This window comes from Grosmannia clavigera (genome assembly GCF_000143105.1).
Source record: "Grosmannia clavigera kw1407 unplaced genomic scaffold GCSC_156, whole genome shotgun sequence".
NCBI lineage: Eukaryota > Fungi > Ascomycota > Sordariomycetes > Ophiostomatales > Ophiostomataceae > Leptographium > Leptographium clavigerum.
In genome coordinates this window covers 631598-655299 of record NW_014040784.1, presented here as the reverse complement: position 1 = coordinate 655299, position 23702 = coordinate 631598, and the positions used below count along the sequence as shown (strand labels likewise).

Sequence of the window (23702 nt, the reverse complement as noted above, 5' to 3'; positions counted from 1 at the left end):
GCGGAAATGAGCATTGGGAGAGCCTGCCAGCTGGTAATTTTAGTTCTTGCCAGGGGTCGATGCGAGCAATCTGCCATTCTACTCCCGGCTCCCGGATCTGCGCACAACAGGTGTACAGAGTACCGTACCGTACTCGTACGTCGTAGATGCAACGTACTTTGTATCTCCTTTTCCATCTAAGCGTTCCCGATAGGCGGCACACAATCGGCACTAGAAAAGACAAAGCGAACGGTTTGGAGCTATGCCACCCAACGATGCGACAGGGGATGCATGTTGCCGTCCCGACGTCTCCCCTACATCGGGCACGCCGCTGTCGTGTGGATGCACACTTCAGTACTTGTTTCCGGCGTCTCGACAATGCCCAGAGCGTGTATGCAAGCCAGCCCAATGTCAGGCCATGTACGGCTTATGGGCTATGATCAGTCACAACCGCCCCATTCGTGTCTCCGGCTTGCGGCACCCTGTCGTCTCTGATCGGTCGAGGCAAGAAAGCCTGCCTTTCGTTCTCTGTCTCCGATCCGGGAACGCTTTTTCCGGCTCCATCTTCCACCGACTCTAGGAAGACGTCTCCACGGCAGCCGCCACGGCCTCGTCTGCTACTGGCGCATCTATGCCGACACAGCACGTTAGCAGTGACCGGACTATTTAGACGCCCATCCCGACGTACCCGTCATCTCGACGACCGCATCGCCGCCTTTGTCTTGCAGCGGACCCAAGACGGCGTCGGCACCCTCCACGGCCATCCGCCGCTGCAGCGCCAGCGTCATCCGCTGGATCACCTTCTTCTGCTTCTTCGCGCTCAGCGGCGCCCGCGGGCCGCTCGTCGGCATCAACCCCGCGCGCGCACCGCGCGTCGTGTCCATCTGCGCATTGCCACTCGACAGCTTGCCGGCCGCCGACCGCTTCTGCTGCTGCTTTCGCTGATGTGCCGCGCGTGCCGCCATCCGGTTGCGCGATGGCTTGTTCGGGTTCTTGACAGACGGCATCGCGGGTCCTGGTGGTCGTGCGTGTGGAGGTGGAGGACTGTGGAGGACTGTGGAGGACGGGAGATGCTGTGCTGAAAGGCGGAGAGGTTCGCAGGTGAAAACGATGTTCTAGCCTACAAAGGAAAAAAAAAAAAAAAAGGAAAAAGGGCTTATCGCCGATAAATGACATCCACAGAAGGAAGGTTTGCTCCGTATCATGCGCTGACTAAGCCACATTGCCTCGCTTCGTATCGTCAACTCTCAATTTTGTTCTATGGAAGGTCGAAGAGGCTTGGCCGCCAACCGCATGATAAACCCAGAAAACTCCTGCGAAACCTAGATCCCCGATAATTATACGGGCTGCACCCAAGACGAACAAAAATACAAGCGTTCAATGAACCCTGGAAAGCCCCGGAAACGAGAGTCTGCAAAAGTATGGACAAGAGAAAGAACAAAAAGAAAAACCCGTCAGTCCTGCTTCTGTGCCTATGCATGTCCGTTGGTGGCATGGCCGTTGGGCTGGACCAGCGTGACATCGTCGTCGCTCTCCTGCTTGAGCAGTTTCCGCCGGGACGACTGTTCCTCGTCTTCGTTTGCCAAAAGGGCGTCGTCCTCCTCTTCACTCTCCAGGTCGCCCAGCTCAAACTCCTCGGCGTCACGCACCTGCCGACTATCGGCCGGGCCGCGACTGTTGCCGTTGATGCGGATGGTGCCGGCAGCAGTGCCGGAAACAGCACCGACGGCAGAGATGTCGTTGTCGGCGGCCTCCAGCTCGGCACGGTACTGGCGCTGCTTAGCGGCCAACAGGTCGGCGTTGACGGTGCGGTCGTATAGGGAGATGAGCAGGTGGACGAAGAGGAAGAGCAGAAAGGCGACGCTGTAGAGGATCAGGATGTAGGCGACGTGGTCGAGGCCGGACGTCGACACGAGCAGCATCTGTTCCTCGGTGGCGCCCATAAAGAGGAAGCCGGAAGCGTAGAGGAGCTGTAGTATGAGCACATGGTTAAATAGGAAAGAAAGAGGAAGTACGTACAAAGACGGATATGTATTGGAAGCTGTTGATCTCGATGCCGTCGGCCGAAATGCTGTTGCGGTCGCGCAGCAGGAACGCGACCTCGATGATGCGGGTGACGCCGCAGGCCATGAGCGAGTAGCCAAACATGGCGTGGGTGGCGGCGCTGATCATGAGCTCCTGCGGGTGGGACGACATGGCCCAACCGGTGAGGAAGAGGACGAAGCCGGGCACGAAGTTGCGTTGGGGACGGCCGTCGCGGGTGCGGCTGAGCCAGATGCCGGCGAGCCCGGCGCTCCACCAGATGATGCCCATCGTGGTGTGCTGCCAGTCGTTCTTGACCCAGGCGGTGCCCCAGTGGTGCTCCGTAAAGGTGTTGACGCAGCCCCAGGCCGCGATCACGGCGCTGTCAAAGAATTCGGGCGAGCGGCCGGAACGGCGCAGCCAGACCTGGCCGACGACCAGCAGGAGCGTCAGCAGGATGCCGTACGCCACAAAGGCACCGCCCATGATAAAGTGTGCCGCGCACTGGCCCACGTGGTCGCCCTGGCAGAAGCCCAGCGCCGTGATGAAGCCAAAGACCATCTGCACCCAGGCCACGACCGGAAAGGCTTTGCCGACGACGCCGTGCACCAGCTTCGCCGCCGGCCGGATCAGACGCCCGTGCAGACCCCGCTCCAGGTGCAGCCGCAGATACACGCCTACCACTATCTGCACCGCCAGCAGCAGCGCCAGCGTCGTCGTAAACTTGCCGTGCACGTTGTTGCCCACAAACTGCCGCCCCTTGTGCATGTGCCCCAGCACCCAGCCGAGCACGGCCAGGGCCGTGTTGAACACCTGCAGCGGCACGTGCCAGCGGCTCTTGATGATCTGCAAACGTCAACAAGCGAACAAGCGAACAAACGAGCGAAGCGAGGCAAAAAAAAAAAAAACATACCCCTAAAACCATGCCGACCGGAAACATGATCCCCCAGACAAATGTCATCAGCAGGATATGCACCCACAGCGTCGCATCCTGTCCCTCTATCAGCACGGCCACAGAAACAGACAAACGTCCTCAGCTGCCTCCTGCTGGCTGCCACCTACAATCGGCTCTTGCGTCGTCGTCTGTCCCTCTGGTATCACGTTCGCCTGGTGGTCGTGAGCGGCTGCCGGCATCGCTAGGGCTACCACGGCCACGGCGGCTGCCGCCGGCAACGTCAGCATTCGCGGAGCCATTGCTCGGTCAGGTCAGGATGCAGCAGCTCGAATGGCAGTCGTCCGAGTGCGCGTCGTCGTCTCGTCGCTTGCTCGATGGCAGCGTCTCGGATCGGTCGGAAGGTCGACCACAACGGCAGCGCTGGCACGAAAAAGACACGGCCGGACTCGTGATTGCGAAAATAAAGTCTGGGGAAGAAAAGAGAAAGGAAAAGAGTGATCGGACGACTCGAACCACCAGAAGACCGGATCTTACGAGCTGTGCTTGAATGGTGTCCACTCCAGCAATGGGATTTCGTACACTCCGAAAGGACACAAACACGCACTGCGGTCGCAGCTACCTAATGGGAAAAGGAGATGCTGTGGGACAGACGGAGTAGAGGACGCGTCCAACCAAAGTGGAGAAGACGCAGGCATTGACGGCAGTCGGGCCTTACGCAACCCGGAACACGTGAAGAGCAAGTGACCAATCAGAGACTGTGATTTACTCTACACCTCGTACGAGAACGAGCAGGGGCGCATATCTGTCTCGATGGCGTTCTTCCAATACTTGCTCTCGTTCCAGACAGCTGCAGAGTACAACTACCGGTATCGATACCAGGCTGAGTACTACGGAGTCACGCCCTCCAGGCCCAACCCCGGCGCACTGCGTCTGCCCAGCGCACCCCGCCCATGAACAGGGCCGAGCTGACCAGCAAAGCGCCATCCCACGCGACCATGTCGGCGTAGTCCTTGCTGCCGCTGCCCAGCAGAACACCCCCAATAGGGCTGCCCACCATCGTGCCGCAGCCACGAACAAAGTAGATGAACCCGTTGACGGACGCGTAGCTGCGGATGCCAAAGACGTCAGCAATCGTAGCCGGGAACAGGGCGTAGTAGCCACCAGCGGCCACAGAGTACAGCACGATAAAGGCGATCCAGAGCTGCGAGGCCTGTTCCTGCTCTGCCGATGCCGATGACCGCACGCTCATCCCCCAGAGCGCGCCCACGGCCACAGCCGAGCCCGACAGGCTGGCGGCCAGCACGTTGAGACGGCCGAACCGATCGCCCGCATAGCCTGTAGCCACACGAGCGACAGCATTGATCATGTTGGCCACCGACAGCAGCGTGGCGCCGGTGCCGGCCGTCAGCCCCAGGGCCACGCTGTAACTGGGAATGAAGGTCAGCGGCAGCTGTGCACCGGCCGACTGGCAGAGGGCGGTCGCAGCCGACAGCAGAAACGTCGGTGTAGCCAGAAGCGTGGCCGAAACGTGAGTCCGTCGCCGCAGAGCTCGCTGCTGTCCGTTGCCGTCGGCCGTCGCCACCACCGGAAAGCGTGAGCGTGGCACCGACCAGGCAACCGGCATACCCACCACCAGATAAGCTGCCGCGACGATGCGCAGTGTCCAGCGGCCTCCCACCCCCGATAGCAGGACCCGCAGAACCGGGCTCAGGATGATGCTGCCCATGCCGCCGCCCGCAAGCATCAGACCCATGGCAGTGCCACGGTGCTGGCTAAAATACTCGGGAGCTGGTCCGAGCAGCGGAAAGTAGAGCATGGAGCTGCCAATGCCATACAACAGTCCTTGGGTCAGCAGCAGCTGCCACACACGCGATACAAAGCTGGCTAGCAGAAACCCGCCTGCCATCAAGCCGACTCCGACGACGGTGACCAGTCGAGATGACAAGGACTGTCGGCTGGTCTGCGAGCCCGTCCCCTGCTGCTGGCGGACATAGGCGTCGTGATCGATACGTGAAAGCAGCGGGTTGACAAAGATGCTGCCGGCCCAGGTGAGTCCGGCGCCAAGCGTGCCGACAAAGGCCAACAGGGCCGTCTGCGGGGAGGAGTCGGCGAGCAGAATGTCCTGCTTCTCCGAGAGGTAGTACTCCTGGAACACGCCGTAGCTCTGGTTGTAGCCAATGGTGAGCGAGATGGCCACAAAGGCGGCCGCCAACACGGCAGCCTGCTTGGTCCGTGGCACGGGCGGGAGTGGCGGCGTCGAGTGGAAACTGCCGTCATCGTCATCGTCGTCGTCGTTGCTGTTCCCCTCGTCTGCCGGAAGAGCACGGGCCCAAACGGCGGGGTCTGAGCTAAGCACGCCGGCCCTGGTCCGTCGGGTGCCAAGAGTGGAGAGCGAGACAGCGTCGGCGGCGAGCGGTTCCATCTTCTCGATACCTTGTAGGGGTGGGTGGTGGAAAAGAGAGAGGATGACAATTGAGGCAGAACCGCATTCCAGGGCCTCTTCGTTTTGCCGGACTGTTTCCGACGAGCCGTTATCGTACGTAAGATAGATTCTGGTTGGTGGCTGTTGGTCAACCGCACACACACACCTACTTTCTGACACTGTCCAAGGAGGACCACGAAACCGGTTCGTCGACCCCGGCCGTCAAGTCCGTACTATGTAAAAAGAGGGGGCCCCCATCTCTCTTCGGACAATCGAGGCTGTGCAAAAAAAAAGGCTGGCGAATGAGGAATGAAGGGCGGCAAGGGCGGAAGTTAGGGATTGTCGCTCTACTGCACACTCCGTACTCGTACTCGTAAGGCATGAGGATTGTTGGGCGAGCCGCCAGAGAGAGTCGTCCTGCCACCTGTCACCCACCGTGCCTATCCGTCGCTGCCGGTCGCTTGGCATGAATCTGGGGGACGGCGATTGGCACCGGCCGCTTGGCGATGAAACCGATTTGGCGCGGCTTGTCTCTGTCGCCTCTGGTCAGAGGACAGAAAGCCTCGTCAGCCATTTTGACCTGAGACGGCAGTGCGAGCGAGAGCAAAAATAGACGGCCCCCAAATAAAGCATAAATGGAGAGGGGGCAAGAGAGGATCGGTACAGAGTATTGGCGCTGCAGCAAGGAGGCGGTGGGTGGAGAGGCAAAAGGGAGGCAGCGAGGCCTGGCCCTGGAACAGGTGGACTGCAATAGTGGAACGGGATGGTGATGTGTACTCCGTAGCAAGATGCAGATGCAGGGGTCCGTCTCTCGCTAGACTTTGTTGGGGACGTTCCAGAAGGCGCGACCCACACTGGACACTGGCCATCTCTCCCTCGTTCCAATCTTCACACTCCATCTTCAACCGCCACTGCCTGCTGCAGACATGCGCACACCTGCTGAGTGAGGACGCTGCAGCTGGCCCGACGGCCTGGCAGGCAGTTGCCTGAATGGGCGTGGCGCACAGAGGAAGCTGCTCCCAGTGACAGCGTCACATCGCCGTCGCTGCCGTTCTTGGGCGCTGTGCACAAGTAAATACGAGAGCAGGCCAATCTTATAGCGCGCCATACGATAGGACGATCGTGCTGGCAGACGCGTGCTCCTTTCCCAGCGACCAATACGCACACGCGACCGCCCCGAATGTCCAAAGTCTCCTGACTGGCCTAGCAAAATACGCAGGGCCGGTGGCGCTGCGCAAGAAGAGTGCGTAGGCAAAGTACGAATGAATGCCTACGCCCCTGCAGCAGAGGCAAAAAGACGGCGCCGGTCGCTACTCCGTAACTTGCGTGCTTTTAGTGCATGCGTCCACTATACGACATAGTCTGTACAAGTAGAGGGCGCTAAGGAGGGGCTACCCAAGCGACCCCTTTTACCGACAACAGCCTTCAGGGGATGGCAGGAAGAATGGCCAGCGAACACGGCAATGGAAAAGAAGACAGAAAAAAAAATGGCCCCGAAAAAAAGTAAAAGGACATCTATCTCTACAGCCACACCATCCCCAGCCTTTCTTCACACCGCGACGAGGGCCAGACACCCTTTTTCTGTCATTTCCCCTGTGCCAACCGCTCGTTTTCTCCCAAGCGGTTCTTGCTGTCTCCTTTCTCCTCTCTACCAAGCATTTTTTTTACTATCGTTATCCTTTCGTCCAGTCTACTCTCGTTAGACATCGCTGCTTCTTTGTTATCTGCAGCATTCATCTCCGCTGTTGTTCCGCATCTGTCGTTTCTTTGTGCAGTCAGCCATCTTCCCACCGCCACCACCGTTGATGCCATAAATGTGCCTGGGCACTGCACAACCACGACCCATCTAGAGCTACTGCTTCCCTCATCCGATCAAACAGACACACACCCTCACTCGCAATCCCATACACATCCACAATGAACTTCACCAAGAAAATTGACCGCGCCGTCCAATGGGCGGGCGAGAAGATGGGCGGCGAAGCCAAGACCAGCATGTCGGAGGACTTCAAGATGCTCGAGACCGAGATGGCTCTCCGCTATGATGGTGAGTAGGCCCAACTGGCTGCTCGTCCCGCCTCTCGCACCCCTCCTGCTAACACGCCCCAGGCATGGAACGTCTCCAGAGGTCGATGACTGCCTATGTCAAGTGGATCGGTCGTCGTGGCGAGGTGTTTGAGGACAGAGAAAAGGGCGTGCCGGCGAGCTACCTTGGCCGCACGATGGTCGGTCACGGCGAGGACTTCGAGCCGGACTCTGAGTTTGGCAACTGTCTCGTGACGCTCGGCCGTGCCAACGAGCGCATGGCTGCCATCCAGGAGCAGTTTGTGGCCGATGCCACCGTGGCCTGGCTCGAGTCGCTTGACCGCAGCCTGGCTATGATGAAGGAGTATCAGGTGAGCTTTTCTCTGTTTTTGTGTCTTGACCTTCTTGTCTTGCTTTCTCCACGCCTACCTCTTTCCCCGCTAACCCCAAAAGAATTCCCGCAAGAAGCTTGAGAACCGACGGCTTGCCTACGATGCCAGCATCACCAAGATGCAAAAGGCCAAGCGCGACGACTTCCGCATCGAAGAGGAGCTGCGCACCAACCGGGCCAAGTACGAGGAGAGCAACGAGGACATCATGCGGCGCATGCAGGACATCAAGGACGCCGAGGCCGACAGCATCCGTGACCTGACCAGCTTCATGGACTGCCAGCTGAGCTACCACGAGCGCTGTGCCGACGAGCTGCGCCGCATCAAGCGGACGTGGCCGGGCGCCGCAACGGCTGCGAACGCCTCCAACAACGGTGGTTATGGCGGCAGCAACAGCCTGTCGGTCGGTGGGTATGGCAATCGTAGCCGGTCGAACACAGCTCGTTCGTACAACAGCGAGCGGTACAACCCCAACAGCAACAACTTGCCCGAGGAGGAGCCGGAGCCGATGCCGGCACGCATGCCGATCCGGTCCAACAACCGGGTGCCGAGCAACGGCAACTTGAACGGCAGCAACATGGCCACGCCGGAGAAGCCGCCGAGGCCCAGCCCAGCCATTCGGTCGAACACGTTTCAGGGCGCGGGCTCGAACGCGGCGGCGGCAACGGCAGCAGCAGCAGTGTCGTCGCTTCGTGGCGGGCTCCGGCCTGTGGGCCGCACGATGACGAACAGCAGCAACAGCAGCGTGCACGTGGACGACGGCGACGACGGCAGCCCCGAATGGGGTGGTGACCGCAGCGCATCGCCGGCCACAAGCTACAGCAGCCTCAATCGGTCGACTAGCAACCTGTCTGGCAACCCGGCCGGCCGCAAGCCGCCACCGCCGCCGCCGATTCGGTCCAAGAAGCCGGCACCGCCTCCGCCGATGAAGCGTGAGGTGGGCTACTAGCCGTGTGCGTTTTGGTTTGATGGTTCATGTCGGTTTATGTCGGCTCGGGTTCTGGGCCTTGCCTATGCTGTTGAAACGTTGCTCACAAAGAATGGATGGTGTCGGCCTCGGGCGGGAGGGCTCTTCATCTGGGCTGGGTCCAGCGGCGCTTCTTCTCCCGTGCATAACCCGTACTCGAGGCTGCAGGCTGCTGAGGTGGTTGGCGTTTCGTAGGTCTTCGGCTTGGATACATCTGTCGAGATCTACCTTTTTTCCTTTTTTCCCTTTCTTGTTATTTTGTCCTGGTAGATGGACTGGGGTTGCCGGACATCTCTTTTGTCTCGCTAGACTGTTTTAATATCTCTTCTGTGCAGCATCCTGGTAGTTAGGCAAACCTGACGAGATTATGATAGAGTTGGCGAGGAAGAGATTTCGTAAAGTACACGGAAGGAGCTGAGCTGCGTTATGAAAGGAACGCATGGCCGGACTACCGTAAGCAACCAGTGCACGGACCACAAGCCCGATGTAGACGGTACGAATGTCACACCTAGTCTGTGTGCGGGGCCGCGTACCGATACCTGTACCTGAAAGCTTGGAGCTGTCCGGTGTAAAATCGGACAACGATCTTTTATCTCAGCCATTCGACGACTGGAAGTTCCGACAGCCTTTGTCTCTCTGCGTTCTTCTGTCTTCCGTCCCTTGTCGGTTGTGTTCTTTCTACGCGACTGCATCTCCGCCATGGCCGTTTGTGTCGACGGTGCACACCGACGAGCGACCCGTTGAGAGGAAAGAAGAAGACAGAAAGGAGAAAAAGACGAAGCAAAACCGACCCTCAGGCTTGTCCCGACCGACCGCACGACTGCTCGCGATGGCCTCCGAGGACGCCATCTACCGCGAGTCATCGCAGTTCCGCCTCTGGTCCTTTTCGCCGGGCCAGCTGGCCGACCTGCGGGCGCAGACCAACGCGCTGGCCGTGTCGACGATCCGCGAAGCCCGGCAGCGCGGCCTCGAAGCGACACCGACATCGACGCAGACACAGACGCAGCCACCCTCCGATGACCCTCCCGCTCTGACGCCCGCCGAGGAGCGCCTCCTGCTCGACTTTTACACCGTCGAGCTGCTGCGGGCCGGCAAGTTCACGGAGCAGCCGACAGACGTGCAGGCCACCGCGGCCATCTTCTTCCGGCGCTTCTACGTGACGCACAGCCTGATGACATATCCGCCTGCGGCGCTCTACAAGACTGCCCTCTTCTTCGGCGCCAAGGCCGAGGGCTACTACCACAAGCTCGACGGGTTCGCCCAAAAGTTCCCGCACACCACCGCGGCCGACGTGCTCGCCGGCGAGTTTCTCCTCTGCCAGGGCATTCGCTTCGCCTTTGACGTCCGCCACCCGTTCCGCGCGCTCGAGGGCGCTGTCATGGAACTGCGGCGGCTCGCCGACGTCGATGCTCTGACGGCTGCACCGGCCGACTCGGCTGACTCAGCTGACTCAGCTGACTCAGCACCAGCATCATCAATACCACCGACATCGTCAACACTGTCCGACACCCGCATCTCGGCCGCCCATCGCCGCGCCCGCGAGATCCTCAAGTTCAGTCCCCTCATCACCGACGCCTACTTCCACTTCACGCCCTCCCAGATCATGCTCGCCGCCCTCCGCCTCGCTGACCGCCCGCTCGCCGACCGCCTCGTCGCCGAATCCTTCCGGCGACCCTCCCCCGCTGCCACGTCAAAAAAGTCCAAAAAGAACGGCGAGGCTGAGTGGGAGCGCATCACCGGCTCGGCCGTTTGTCGGCGCGTTGATGAAGCCCTCGCTGACTGCCAGGCCCTGCTCGCCGCCGAGCCGCCTGAGCGCCTGTCCGACTACTGGGGCCAGCCCGTGTCCAACAACCTCATCAAGCCGCTGCTCAAGAAGCTCAAGGCCTGCCATGACCCCGATCGCTGGGACCTCGTCGCCCTGCAGCAGGCCAAGCGTGAGGGCGCCGTCAAGGCCTACCACCACAACGCCCTCCCCGAGGACGCCTCCGTCTTCGGAAAGTCCCTCGCCGCCGTCTCGGCCACACCTGACCCTGGCCTTCATGAAGCCAAGCGACGAAAGGTCGCCAAGGCCCTGGATGATCCTTTTGGGCCGCCGCTGTAAGGATAGCATGGTAAATGAAAAAATGAAACTGAGACTTGAAATCGAAAGCATGAACACAAAGCATATAAGACCGTGACCATGAGAAGGCGGGCATCCAAGTAAAACAAAGGCAAACTCAAGCTCGATTGGTATATTAAAGCACAAGGTCAAGCCGAACCGCTCAGTCCAGGCGCCTGCAGTAAATCAAAATCATTCCCATGTCCTGCAGGATATGAACACCGTCTAGCTTTATGGCAGTCCGCCCAGCGGCATTCGCCGGAAGCCGAGTACATACACACAGACGAAACGGACAGTATTAGTCTAGAAAGGAGTGCCGTCTCAACGCTGTCGTAAGCTCCTGAAGTTTCCCGTCCTGCAAGTTCCAACCCGACGCCGCCTGTATGATCGCATGTCCGTTGAGCTCAAAGTGCTTGCGCACCACGTCTTCCCACACCGCCATGTCCGGAAACGCCAGCGAGCTCGAGATGGTCGCTGTGCCGTTTCTGCCGTTCTCCTTGTCGAGAGACAGCAAGTTCAGCCAGTACAGCATAGCGTGCTGCACCGTGTTCTTCTGCAGCGATGCATTTTCCTGAGCACTGGCCGCCGGCTCTTTCCGCACTTCCCGTCCGGGCTCGTTGTAGTACGGCTCATCGCAGAAGATCATTGCCTGGATAGATACCAGCACCTGCAGAAGAGTGCTGTGCTCCGAGTTCCACGTCTGCCCTTGCCCCCAAGTTCCTAGCAGTGAGAGACAGACTGGGTCAGGTTAGCACACCGCGCCGGCGTTGATGTAGGTTAAAGCAAAATACCTACCCGTCCCATCATGGTAAAGGTTTGGGTTGAACCGAACCTGTCCCTGGCCGGTCGTCTTCAGCCTCATATGTGGTGGCGAATGGGGAAAGTTGATCGGACAAAAGATGTCGAACTCGAACAATCCGTTTTCGTACGGCGTCCCTCTTGGGCCGACAATCATGGCCTTCATCACATCCAACCGTGATGAGGCGTGGCGCACATATATGCCTTCCGGCAGAGAAGACCGCAGGATATTGACGTCATTGATCAGTCGTTTCATTCGCCCTTTGGGAGACGTTTGAATAGATTTTGTCAGAGGCTCAAAGTAGTTGTTGCCGATCACCTTCGCATCCTCCGTATCGGACAAGCAGTGTTCCCGGTGCCATGCCGTCATCTGCTCAGCACGCCTCTTCTCTTCTGCCAGCTCGTTGGCCTTTCGTGTGCGGCTTGACGTCCTGGTCGGCCTTCTCTGTTCGCCGGCGGTCTGCTGTGCATTCCCCCCTACAGAAGATTGAGGATTTTGCAGATACTGTGACTCCACAGCTGAGTAGCGGTCACTCAGAGCCGCCAACTCACGGCAGATACCCAACGTCTTAATACCGTCGCCCGTCAGATACTCGGAGCTGTGGTAGGTAGACTGCTGGAGGACAAATCGACACAGTTCGGCGATGCGATGGAGGAGAACGGCCAAGGGTTCACTCGACTCCCGCTCTTTCTCCTTGTCCTTTCCGCTCTCTGTCGATGCTGACATCGTGGTGGTCGCCTCTAGTACCGGGAAGCAAGCATGAGGAAGCTGCTCCGCCTCAGAAAACAAGGTTCTAGGCTGCGTCACAACAACGGCCAAGGACGGCTGGTCACAGATGGCATCCAGAAACTGCCACAAGGCGCTGTACAGTCCATGCCGTTTCGTGATATCCTCGATCGAGGTGTTGCGAAGATATTCAGAGGCCTTTGCAAGAAGGGGGCTTCGGCATAATATGTGGCGTAACAAAGTTGCACACGCTGGCGACGGGTCGTCCAAATGGACGCCTTTGTTTGAGCGCGGGAGAAGGCGGTAGAGCAGAAGGTAGTAAGTCTGGTACTTGTAGTCCTCCGCCATCACGCTGGCTCGTATTTGTGCCGAACCAAACGCGGATGGCGAGTTCGACATAGGCGACCAGATATATGCATCGCCATAACCCACTCCATTGGGAGTGGCAGATTTCGATGCCTTCTTGCTGATAGTGAAAGCCGCCGCTGTGCTGTGGCTTGGCTTGCTGGATACCGATTTGCTCTTGCCGTGAGATTTACTGGGAGGGGTTTTGGCAGAGGACCCAGTGCCAGCGGAGTCCAGGCTGGCATGGGCAGCGTGACCTTTTTGCTTTTTGGAAGCCCGAAAAAGGTGGAAGGGATACCTTCCAGACTCGGCCTGCACGACAGCTGGAGCAGGTGTGACTTCATTGTAATCAACGCCGCAGCAAAGAGCCCAGATGAGCATCATGCGACCCACCCCGCAGCACAAGGATATGATCGGCCGGCTATCGGTTCCGGTGCTGTCGTAAGCAGACGGGGCAGCCAAACCGCATCCAATACAGTTTAGGACCTTGCACTGCGGGCATTCATAGCCAGAAGTGACACGTCCTACTCGGGCTGTTATTGTCAGAGATCTCAGCCATTAGGTGCAGCGGATGCATCAGACACGGGAAGGTTCAGGATCCCAGACCAGATCAACATACCATAGTTGGCAATCATTGTTTGCATGGTGGAGATTACATCTTTCGCCTTGAGGTTGAAATTGAAGTTGCAATGACTGCAGGAAAACTGGGAAAGCTGGCGAGCGATCGTGCTCATTGCCCGATTACTAGACACCGAGAGGTTGGGAGACTGCGGAGGCGAAGGGTGGAGAGCCCTTGCGATATCGCGAAAGACATCCTTGCCAGTATCCCGCAAAGCATTCGTCCACCACTCATCAATCTTTGGGATTTGACGTACGGAATAGCTGGGAGTTTTAGTCTGGTGGAAATAAAGCAAACACCTTGACATGGTGGCTGTCTGGATGCATACCATTGCTGGCCGTTGCTGAAGCGAGGCAACAGGTTGTGACTAGGGTTCCCATTTACGCCGGATTCGAAATTTGGATCCTCTGAATCCCTTAGTAACTGCGCATGGCTGGTAAAGGAGAATTTCTCACGACAAAGGTCGCTAAAGGGCATTTTACATCCGCAGGATAGATGCATACCGTTGCAACCATAACTTGGACTGGGTTTGTTAGTAGCCAGGTTCGGCTGCAAAAGGGAACAGTGCAACTCAGGAAACTGACAGGCAAGCCGGGGTCACGTTAATGGAAACTGTTGGTGCAGGCGGTGCCGGCTGCCAGTTCATCGAGTTGCCATTGTAGCCTAAGCCAAGCTTGTTGTTGGCAATGCTGCTGCTGCTGCTGTGGCCATGACTGAGCGTGCTGGTTGGCGACGTAAGTACGGGCTGCAGCGGGGAAGCCGAAGGAAGTGGGCTATCGGGGCCGATGCGGGGGTACCCAAGGGGGCCGAGGGGCGCAGAGACGACATAGCTAGATGCAGAGACAGTGACAGCCGGAGCAGCAAGCGAGCTTGGCGTGTTGTCTCTCGTTTTTTTCCAGCGTGAGACGTGCTTCTTGATTCGGTCAATTTTGGCTCCCAGTGGAGGCATTCCGAAGATTGGGCCCTCGAGCTCGTGGGCCGAAGTTTCTGAAGAATGGCCGGCAGCACTGCCAGATTGGGTGTCTGTGCGGTCAGTCAGCTCCATAATCGACGGGGGATTAGAGAGAACATGGAGGCAGAAGAAAATCGGTCTTGCTGGGGGGGGGGGGGACAATAGAGATGGAGGGACAGTACTTTTTGTCTTCATCCGGCGTGCGACAAGGTTTACCTTTGTGTTGTTGTTTGTGTTGCTAAGAATCTCATTAAGAGGCCGGCGGGACGCCTAGGCGAAGTGAGGCTCCGATCGGGCTTTGAAAGCGAGGATCGACGAGGCGACGGATGCAGCGAAAATGGCGGGGCAAATGGCGCCTTATATATAGAACGAAGATGGGTGACGCAGGGCTGTGGTATTAGGGCTCTGGCTATGACAAGACTGCGAGCCGTGAACACAGCAGGCATACAAGCACAGGAGATCCGAAACACGAAGGCAATGGGAACGGGGAAATGCAGTAGTCAGCCACCAGCAGCAGGCCAGACAAACGACAACGCCACGTTGCCACAGATGCAGCGAATGCAAGCCGGCGTTTGTGGTGAATGTCACGGCGAAACTTGGGTTCGGGCGAATAGGGCACGACGGCCGAGCAAGACGGTGAGCTGGCAGCGATATAAGGACCGGTAACGTTTTCGCCGGGTGTATCTGGTTGCGAGGTTGATCATGGACTTTGCGATCGGGACGAACGGACAGCTGTGTAGGGCTAGGTAGAATCGAGTGCGTATTTGATATAGATAACAGCGATGTGGCTAGAGGTATGCGGATGGAAATGGCCCAGAAGAAGAATGGACGGACAGGACAAGCCGGTCTTACATAGGATCTGGGAGACTAGACAAAGTGGAAGGAACAGAGAACAGTGTGAGGCCAGGATGAAGCGAATTGCGCTTAGATTTGTCGAGTCGGAAAGGTCAGGTGGAAGACGTCACGCGCGCATGGGCCGAAGGGGTGGGGTTCCGTATAGATAGCGACCGGGGAGAGGATGTGCCAAAAGGCGGGAGGTGCGAGAGGAGAAGAGGAGAGAGAGGAAGAAGGGAGAAGAGAGGGGACTGGAGACTGGAAACTGGAGACTGTAGAGGACGATGAGACGAGGGAGGAGCAGCAAACCAAGTTGGATTTCCCGTACGGCAGCGAGTAAAAAGAGGACAGGACAAGGGGAGAGACGAGACAGAAGGAGCCAAAAAGACAGATCAGGCAGGAGAGGATTATATGGGCAGCGCCTGCCCATCAGAGCTCGACTCTGTCTCGCGGGCCATTCTGTTTGGGCAGTACACATGCCGTGGATGCCTTAGCTGGAGGGGTGGGCAGACCAGTGGCAGTAGAGCAGACAGGCCAGCTGCAGCTGCAGCCAGGACCAACACGAGCACACGGAAAAATTGCAAACATTTGGACAGGGCCGAAAGAGAGGCAAGAGGTGCGAGGAGCAGCATGGAACGAGCCCAACAGCGGAAAGCCAGCTCGATTGCGTCACAGTGGCCGAGAAGAAAAGTGCGAATAGACAAAACGGGAAAAAAGACGGGTACGAAGTACAGAACGGACAGACCCTGTCTTCTATCCATGTCCTCCATCCATGTCCTCCATCCATGTCCCCCCATCTCTTCCCCCACTCGGTCGCACTACATTGTATATACCCGGTCGTTATCTCTTGCTTACAGCATGACTCGGTCGCGCTCGTATGAGCGTGCAGACCAGCAGACACACCTACGACGTACGTGCACATGTGCACAGCTGGCCGTTGCAGGCCGCGGATTGGCCGACGAGCTGGTGAGGGGCAGTTGTGCAGCTCGCGGGGTTTATGCTTAGGAGCGAGGTGGGGCTCTCGCGGGAAGCTTGACCAGTAGCCCCACATGTCAGCAATGAGGTGTGGATGAGGACGAGGTTGAGAATGGGCTGTACGGAGTATTCTGTAGAATTTACACGCTCTCCCTCGCGTACGTCGTATACGACTGTACACCGTGTAAGCAGTCTCGTAAGCAGTCTCGTAAGCAGTCATGGAGGGGATGCTTCATCCGTTCTTTTTCTAGCAAAACTGTCAGCCCCATCGTGCCTCACCACCACCCACTACCCATCCTCGGCCGTCACGTCCAGCTCGGCGTAGTGCCGGTAGATGCCCTCGCCATACGGCTGTCGCCGACCGCTAGCCAGGTATGCGGCGATGCGCGGCCGTGCCCGCACGGCGTCGGCCAGCGCAAACACGCGTGCGTACAGGCCGCTGGCGCGCGCGGCTGCGATGGCGCGCGGGAACTGGTGTGCGGTCCCGTCGAGGCACTGAAAGAGCACCAGGTCGGCGTACGTGAGGCGGCCGCCGTGCAGCCAGGGACCGGAGCCGGCAGCCGAACCAGCCAAAACCTTGTCAAAGTAGGCGAGGAACTTGGGCAGACGCACGCGCACAAACGCGCGGCTGGCCCTCACGCTCTCGGCCTGCTGCTCTTCGTAGAAGAGGCTGGTGCTGACGGGGTGGTGGCAGTCGTGGACCTCGTCGCTCAGGCCGTCGAGAGCGGTGAGGGCGAGCGCGCTGACGCGGTAGACAGCGTTGGGATCGGCCGCCAGGTCGCCGGCCAGACCCAGACGCTGTCCCAGATACTGCAGCACGTTGGCCGTCTGGCTGATGACGAGGCCGTCGTGCTCGAGGACGGGCGGCGCCAGCGGTGGCGCGTTCACGGCGTCGCCCCGGTTGTCCGGACTGATCTGAGCCAGCACGGCCGCCGTGCCGACCAGCTCGTCGTCGGTCGTCGCCGTCATCTGGGCCGTGTCCTCGTACGGCACGCCGGCTTCCTCTAGGAGCAGACGGATGTGCTCGCCGCGGCCGGGCAACCCGGGCCAGTACACGAGCTTGTAGGGCGCGTCGGCAGCCATGGTGAGAGAAGTCGTAAAGTCGTAAAGTCGTAAAGTAGAGACTGAGACTTTGTACACCACCTCGACCTCAATCGGCTTTATGGTGCGGGGATGCCAAGACAACCAACGGCCAGAGAAGACCGAGCCTTTACTAATTCTGGTGGTGGCAGCAGCACAGATTGTGGCCTGTTTTCAATGCAAGCCGGCAGCTGGATCGGTGTCAAAAGGATGCCAAGTCAACAGGACTGCGTTCCTGCAGAAACGGCCTCGGATTCGAAGAGTGTCACCAGAGCGCTAGATCACTAGCGTCACTGCTCTGTTTACAAAGTACGGGTGAGTACACTTGTCCTTGAGGAGGGGGTGTCTGTGTAATACAAAAGAGCGACACGGAAGCTGCACCCCTCTCTCTCCTGTCTCCACTCTTTGCAAAGAAAGCGTGTTCTTCGAGCGTATATAACATCTCACCACAAACTCCTACCATCGAGACCGCAGGCAGACGGCAAAGGAGAAGGCAGTCGAGGCGAGAAGAAAGAAGAAGAGAAGAGGTGAAGAAGAAAAGAGAAAGAATATATAAGAAGAGAAGAAGATAAAGCCGAACACTTCGTCCACCATTTCCATTGGATCGAAACAGCTTCTCGACTGCAAACCCAATCCACGAACTCCCTCACGACCCAACCCTCCGTCACGATGGTCCTCACCCGCTCAGCTTCTGGTGTGGACGTGCCGCCGCCTCCGACTCCGTCTCGTTCGCGTGCCAGCACCCCGTCGACTGCCCGGAAGCCGTCGACCCGAAAGGTGACCCCTCGCCAGTCAACACTGGCCTCTTTGTCGCCTTCGCCTCCGTCTTCGCTACCACCTACACCTATCGCTCCTCCCTCTCCTCCTGCTCACACCTCCGCCCCGCCTCTCTGGTCTCATTCTCCCTCGGGCCTGGCCCTCTTCTGGCTCGCCGTCTCGCTGCCGCTCGTTATCTGGGACTGTGGCTACGTCCTGCTGCGTCCCCATTCGATGCCCGGCGGCTCGCTGCACTGGCCCATCTGGCAGCCGTACGCGCTTTACGGTGAGGTCGACCACGTCTACGGCCGCCGGCAGTGGGACGCCCACGACGGCTTTGGCGCCGCCCAGGCTGTGCTCAACGTCGTCGAGACCGCCCTCTACCTCGGCTACATCGGGATCTGGTCGCGCTGTCGCAAGACTGACAGCACGTCCGATGGCGTCGTTCAGACCGTCCAGACCGTCGGTGGCCGGGCGGGTGCGCGTGCCCTGCTGATGCTCTTTGCCGCCGCCGTCATGACGCTCAGCAAGACCGTGCTGTACTGGCTTAACGAGTACTTTTCTGGCTTCGCCAACATCGGCCACAACGACATCGTCTCGCTCGTCTTCCTCTGGATCATTCCCAAGTGCGTTTCTTCTTCGTTCCACCTGCCTTTCTGCAATTACTAATCGGAACAGTGGCCTCTGGATCGTGTTCCCGGCCATAATGACTTACAAGACTGGTAGCGAGATCGTCACCGCCCTGGCCGGTCTGCCTCGGCCGGACGCCAAGAAGGAGTAGGAGCACAAACGGATCAGACGAAATGATGAAACAACGAAACAAATGAAAATGTTCATGGTGTACAGAGCACTATGCAGGGTCATCTACAACGTACACAGCCCTTTGGGATACCCCTTTGTGTTTATATCTTTGCCTGCACATAGAATGCCGCTTCTAGGTATTTAGTCCTATTGAGAACATGAGTTTATTGGGTGGTCATTCGGCGTAACGTATATGGTGACCGTTCTGTGGTCTGGTCTGCTAGCAGGAACTAAAAGGCTAGATGTGCGTATAACAGGACAAAGATGTGACGCAAGAAAAGAGAAACAGCAAAGGGTATTCCGACAGGACCCCGTCAAAGCGGCACGTCTTACTACCGGATATGCGTGCGAAAAACGCCTCGCTTGCTCCATCCCAAAGCAGAGTAGAAAAGACAAAGAAATTATGTATGATGGCCGTCTGGGTATCAGGATGTGATGGCGGAGTAGAGTGTAGATAAAACAGAACGTGCAGAAGATCGAGGTCGCTTGCATGTGTAGAAGGGAGAGAAAGATAGGATGAGGAAGAGAAAAAGGAAGAGAAAAAGGAAGAGAAAAAAGGAACTAGGCTCATGGAAGCACCGTGTGTCCACCCAATCCGGCGGAGAACTTTTCCCACTCCGGCTGCACGTCGCCGGCACTGTTCACAGCTCTGGAGGGAGGTGCCGATGGTCCCGGCAGCTTTGGCGATGTCGGTGCTGCCGGCACGACCGCATAGCCCGTCTGCAGGCTTTCGCGGCTCTCGCGGATGGCCAGCAGCATCTCCTGCGACGAGTGTGGCCGCTCGTTCCAGAGCACCCGGTATTGCCGCAGCGACGGCATCTTGGGCACGGCCGGAACCATGGTGCTGCTCCGACGCGATGCCCGGAGGCTGGCATCGCTATTGCGGCGCGTCCGCATCATCGCATACTCGTCTCCACCGCCGTAGACGCTGAAACGACGATGCGATGGACGGGCGCTGCTGCGAGCGGCAACCGGTGATCGTGTCGTCGACATGGGCGCCCTTGGCGTCAGCGGTGACGACACGCTGCGAAAGCCAGTTGCCCGAGGGGACGGCGTCGCCGTACTGGGCCGACTCTTGGCTACAGGCAGCGTCAGTGGTGGTGGCGCACGCTGACGGAAGCTGCTCTTGCCGCTGTTGTTCGATATCGTCGTCGCCGCGCTCTCGACGCTCTTGGCGCTCTCGGCCGACGAGTCCGACGCGTTCGAGTTGGTCGAGTTAGTCGATGCTGTCGACAGGGTGCGTGCCGTTGTCGGCGAGACCACACCGTCGCTGCCACCACTCTGACGGCCGTCAACAGACGAATACGGCGTGATGCACACCGGGTTCGTGCCGTTGCCATAGCCGTGCACGAGGATCTCGTGATATGGCGATCGGGCGTGACTCCGCGAGATTGGCCGCACCTGTCGCTGCTGCTGCTGCTCAGACTCTGGCCATATCGAGTTGTCGCCGGCGCCTTTCTGCTCGTCCACCACCATGATCCCACTTCGCGGACGCGTGCTGTTGCTGCGGAAGAGGACAAGCGACCGTCGGATGGCCGCGTTTCGCGACAGGTTGCTCGTCAAGCTGCGCGTGCGCGGTAACACTTCCACCTGGTGCTGGTAGCTGCTGCTCGACGCATGCGAGCTATTCTCCGTCCAGCCGCCCGTCTCGTGCCGGTTGGCCAGGCCGAGGTAGTCGATGTCGGGCCGGATATCAAACGAGAACTCGGGCGTCGGTGGCCGCTGTTCCTCTTCGTCCGTCATTCCGGGCGTCGACACTCCCGGCGTTGAGGGAAGCAAGGTCGATGGACCAAACCGATCGCTGCTGCTCCCGTCTTCCATGTCGGCTCCGTCGGCTAAATGCGGCCAAGTCGACATGATCGTCAGCCGGCGCGAGACCGGTGAAGCTGCCTTCTTGCCCGCATCGCTGTCCTGCCACGGCGGCAGGTTCGCCGTCGAGATGCTGATATGGTACGGCACATCGCCGGCATCGCGCACTTCCGCCGGTGGCGGCAGGTAGTGGTTCTGCAGTGCCTGGTGCACCGCGTAGATGAAAATCCACCGCACCTTGCGCGCGTCCACCATCGAGATCTTCTCGCCGCGGTCCGCCTTCACGGGCGACAGTACCGACTCCTCTTCGAACCGCCGGTACGCCCACACGAGCTCGTTCTGCGACAGCTCCGGCCGTTCCGTCTGTGTCGTCGCCCTCAACAGCGCCGCGTGTGCCAGCAGCCGCTTGCTCGGCCGCAGCTTCTCCGACCGGCTCTGCATCAGCTTGTCGATCGTCCTGCCGCTAAACCAGGCCATCCGGTTGCGCCGTCCGATAACGTTTCCATTGGCTCCGCCTCCCATTCCGCTGCCATTGCCGCTTGCCATCGCTGCTGACGGAATCTGTGGCAGCAGTGGCAGCGGATGTGCCCTTGTCGGAAACTTGTGGCGCTCGTCAAACGACTCGACGCTCTGCAGCACGCAGACGCCACCGTGTGCCAACGTCGGACTGTCCGACGCAATCGTGTACTCCTCGTCCACCAGGTAGTCGTACAGCGCCTGGAAGTCGCCTGTCAGAGACCGGAGAATGTGTGGCTCAAAAATGGTGCTGCGCACATCCATCGACGACGGCGGGTAGTAGCCGAGCCGAGTCGTGTAGTAACCCAGAATATACGTCCGGAATCGATCCAGATGGGCGCGGGCTGCCGTCGTGAGGCCCAGGTATGTCTCCGAGAGCTCCTCGTCCAGAAAGTTCTTCAGCATCTTTCCGGCTGCACCGAGCCGCATGTCCATCTCCAGTCGAGCCCGTCGGATCAGCCGTCGGGACGTCGGGCTAATGTGCTAGAGAGAGTGAGCGGCCTCGTTAGTTCAGCACACCGGGCGCATCGGGCTGTCTCCTGCTTACCGAGTATTCTGACCTGAGATACAGGCGGTTGTACATGCCGACACAGTGCGAAAACGCATCGATGTACAGCACCCGGTTCTGCGTTGCTTCGGCCAGCTGCAACACGCCCATCGCGTAGTCCGGCTGGCCCGTCAGCTGAAGATAGCCGGCCTCGTCGATGTACACCAGCAGATCGTGCACGTTGTCGCTGTCGGCTGACCGAAAGTCGCGCATAGCATCGAGCAGCGACGTCAACACTGGCCCAAGATGCTCGCCCACCAGCGGCCGCCGGAATATCCAGGCAAAAAGATTGCGCATGGCCACGTGGTGGCTCAGAATCTGGTCCAGGTCTGCGCCCACGGGCGGCGGGATGTAGAGGTCGACGCGGCCGACGCGCCGGATACGGGCCCAGTAGTCGAGCGTGGCGAGCGACGCCCGCCTGTCGTTGCCGCAGTCAGACGCCTCGCTGGCCTCGGGCACCGTCGGCACGTCGGGGGCGATGAACCGCTCGACCAGCGGGTGGCACTGGGCCGCCAGCAGCGTCGAAAAGGGCACCTTGAAAACAGGGCCTCGCCGCGACTGACCTTTCCCGTACAGGTGCACATGGCAGTTGCCGTTGCGGAACCAGAGATCCGGGTCCTGGCGAAGACAGTCCCAGTCTTGGCTGGTCCTGGCCTTGCCATCCCACCGCTTGATGCCGGTGCTCTGTGCCTGGTGGCTCTCTGCAAAGTCGCCGGCTTTGCCAGTCATCCGTCCTCGAGGCCGGCCGGACCCGCCATTGGCCACGGCAGAGTAGGTGGCCGCCTGCAAACGGGACATGCTTTTGTCGAGAGAGGCGCGGCTCTCCGTCTGCGCTTGCTGCGCCTTTGCCCTGTCGTCTGCCCAGTGTCGGTCGGATGCTTGTGGGGAACTTGTTTGCGTGAGAGAGCCGCCAATGCAATGTCGAAGAGAGGATGCAAACCGAACTGCACCGCCTATGGGTCGTGTGTCGACAAGGCCGGACAGCTCAACGGAGGCGAAAAAGAAAGCAAAGGACACAGGCCCCAGAAGGGTGCGGACAGATGAGACACGGACGTGTTGCGCAGCGCCGAAATCCCCAGGTGTTGATTTGTCTGTCCCGTCTCCAAGACAGCCTTGTGGTCTGCTATTCTCCCTGGACAAACGTGTGCGCCGTACAACAGACCTGCAAAAAAAAGAGAGAAAGAAACAATGAAGGGGGAAAACAGGCACAGTCGCGACACGGAGCGAAGACCAGCTTCATGGGAAGAGCACATATACCAGTGTCCACTTTCGATCATCTGTAGCAAAATCTCCACCGTTGCACCACTTCGGATGTCTGTATGGGCAGGACAGCAGCGACAGCAGCAAGCAGCGACAGCAGGCCAAGACTCAAAACACTCGCAGCTGAACAAGTGGGGGGACCGGTGCACAATCAGAACGTCGTTGACTCTAAACGAGTAGCGCAGCCGCCTCGGGCCTGGCACAGACAGGGGTCAGAAAGTGGCTGCTGCCCTATCTTGCCTAGGGCGATATTGAGCATCACAAATCTCCTTGGTTGTCGCTGCCCATTTCTGGCGGCCGTGCCGGCATTTCTTCCCACGAATGGTCCCCATTGCACCACCGCCCCAGAACGTGCATGCATGTGAGCCCATGGAGCCGTCAGCGTGCACGAGGCCTCATACATAAATGAAAGATAGTAGCCTGTGGCGTCAGGCCCAGTCGCATCACCAGCTCCCTAGGGTGTCGGAGCCGATGGTGTCAATAAAGCTGCGCATTGGGCAAAAAAGCCCAAGGACGCCTTCTGCTTATGGCTGCTGCTCTGTCCTTTCAGCAGCTGAAAGCTGGGGCCAAGGCGTCCTGGCCACGGCGCCTCCGTCCAATGGGTGCGTACCGCGTTTTCTGCACTGCATTTCGCCGTACGCATTGCCCTATCTGTCACCGTCTTTCCGCCTTTCACTCGCTTTTTCCCTTTTCCCTGCTGCTCTGGTGGCACTCGGTGCATGGACAGCGCGCGGTAGGTAAGACAATCAGAATCGACGATACCACCTTGGGTGGGGGGGATTGCTTGCGTGGATCGCCACCACGTCCTGCACCTCTCGGCCACCGGTACTTTGATGTTGGAACTTGGAAGACATACCTCTCACCGTGCAGGGAAATGACGAGGCGGGAT

The 23702-nt window shown here is 59.0% G+C and overlaps 9 protein-coding genes across 9 annotated transcripts; 3 read left to right on the top strand and 6 right to left on the bottom strand.

Annotated features, from left to right (window-relative positions):
• Nucleotides 1–555: 555 nt before the first annotated feature.
• Nucleotides 556–986, bottom strand: CMQ_2452 (uncharacterized protein; the record flags this gene model as incomplete). Its single annotated transcript, XM_014316410.1, has 2 exons — nucleotides 556–608; nucleotides 668–986. 2 exons carry the CDS (start codon nucleotides 984–986, stop codon nucleotides 556–558), a joined length of 372 nt encoding a protein of 123 aa, XP_014171885.1.
• Nucleotides 987–1451: 465 nt separating this feature from the next.
• CMQ_2233 (uncharacterized protein) lies at nucleotides 1452–3183 on the bottom strand (the record flags this gene model as incomplete). Its single annotated transcript, XM_014316191.1, has 4 exons — nucleotides 1452–1949; nucleotides 1999–2847; nucleotides 2915–2992; nucleotides 3064–3183. 4 exons carry the CDS (start codon nucleotides 3181–3183, stop codon nucleotides 1452–1454), a joined length of 1545 nt encoding a protein of 514 aa, XP_014171666.1.
• A 608-nt stretch (nucleotides 3184–3791) lies between these two features.
• Nucleotides 3792–5892, bottom strand: CMQ_2095 (major facilitator superfamily transporter monocarboxylate; the record flags this gene model as incomplete). Its single annotated transcript, XM_014316053.1, has 2 exons — nucleotides 3792–5410; nucleotides 5754–5892. 2 exons carry the CDS (start codon nucleotides 5890–5892, stop codon nucleotides 3792–3794), a joined length of 1758 nt encoding a protein of 585 aa, XP_014171528.1.
• Nucleotides 5893–7235: 1343 nt separating this feature from the next.
• On the top strand, nucleotides 7236–8678 carry CMQ_2324 (bar domain containing protein; the record flags this gene model as incomplete). Its single annotated transcript, XM_014316282.1, has 3 exons — nucleotides 7236–7362; nucleotides 7425–7711; nucleotides 7794–8678. The coding sequence occupies 3 exons, from the start codon at nucleotides 7236–7238 to the stop codon at nucleotides 8676–8678; spliced, it is 1299 nt and encodes a 432-aa protein (XP_014171757.1).
• Nucleotides 8679–9525: 847 nt separating this feature from the next.
• Nucleotides 9526–10797, top strand: CMQ_2187 (cyclin-like protein; the record flags this gene model as incomplete). Its single annotated transcript, XM_014316145.1, has 1 exon — nucleotides 9526–10797. The coding sequence occupies one exon, from the start codon at nucleotides 9526–9528 to the stop codon at nucleotides 10795–10797; it is 1272 nt and encodes a 423-aa protein (XP_014171620.1).
• Nucleotides 10798–11092: 295 nt separating this feature from the next.
• Nucleotides 11093–14328, bottom strand: CMQ_2436 (ubiquitin-conjugating enzyme; the record flags this gene model as incomplete). The annotated part of the gene is made up of 7 exons (XM_014316394.1): nucleotides 11093–11514; nucleotides 11590–12902; nucleotides 12963–13197; nucleotides 13284–13546; nucleotides 13612–13716; nucleotides 13787–13806; nucleotides 13885–14328. 7 exons carry the CDS (start codon nucleotides 14326–14328, stop codon nucleotides 11093–11095), a joined length of 2802 nt encoding a protein of 933 aa, XP_014171869.1.
• A 2004-nt stretch (nucleotides 14329–16332) lies between these two features.
• On the bottom strand, nucleotides 16333–17127 carry CMQ_2364 (glutathione s-transferase-like protein; the record flags this gene model as incomplete). Its single annotated transcript, XM_014316322.1, has 1 exon — nucleotides 16333–17127. The coding sequence occupies one exon, from the start codon at nucleotides 17125–17127 to the stop codon at nucleotides 16333–16335; it is 795 nt and encodes a 264-aa protein (XP_014171797.1).
• Nucleotides 17128–17793: 666 nt separating this feature from the next.
• Nucleotides 17794–18661, top strand: CMQ_2083 (uncharacterized protein; the record flags this gene model as incomplete). The annotated part of the gene is made up of 2 exons (XM_014316041.1): nucleotides 17794–18506; nucleotides 18559–18661. The coding sequence occupies 2 exons, from the start codon at nucleotides 17794–17796 to the stop codon at nucleotides 18659–18661; spliced, it is 816 nt and encodes a 271-aa protein (XP_014171516.1).
• A 587-nt stretch (nucleotides 18662–19248) lies between these two features.
• Nucleotides 19249–22351, bottom strand: CMQ_2191 (uncharacterized protein; the record flags this gene model as incomplete). Its single annotated transcript, XM_014316149.1, has 2 exons — nucleotides 19249–21489; nucleotides 21554–22351. 2 exons carry the CDS (start codon nucleotides 22349–22351, stop codon nucleotides 19249–19251), a joined length of 3039 nt encoding a protein of 1012 aa, XP_014171624.1.
• Between the last annotated feature and the right edge of the window lie 1351 nt (nucleotides 22352–23702).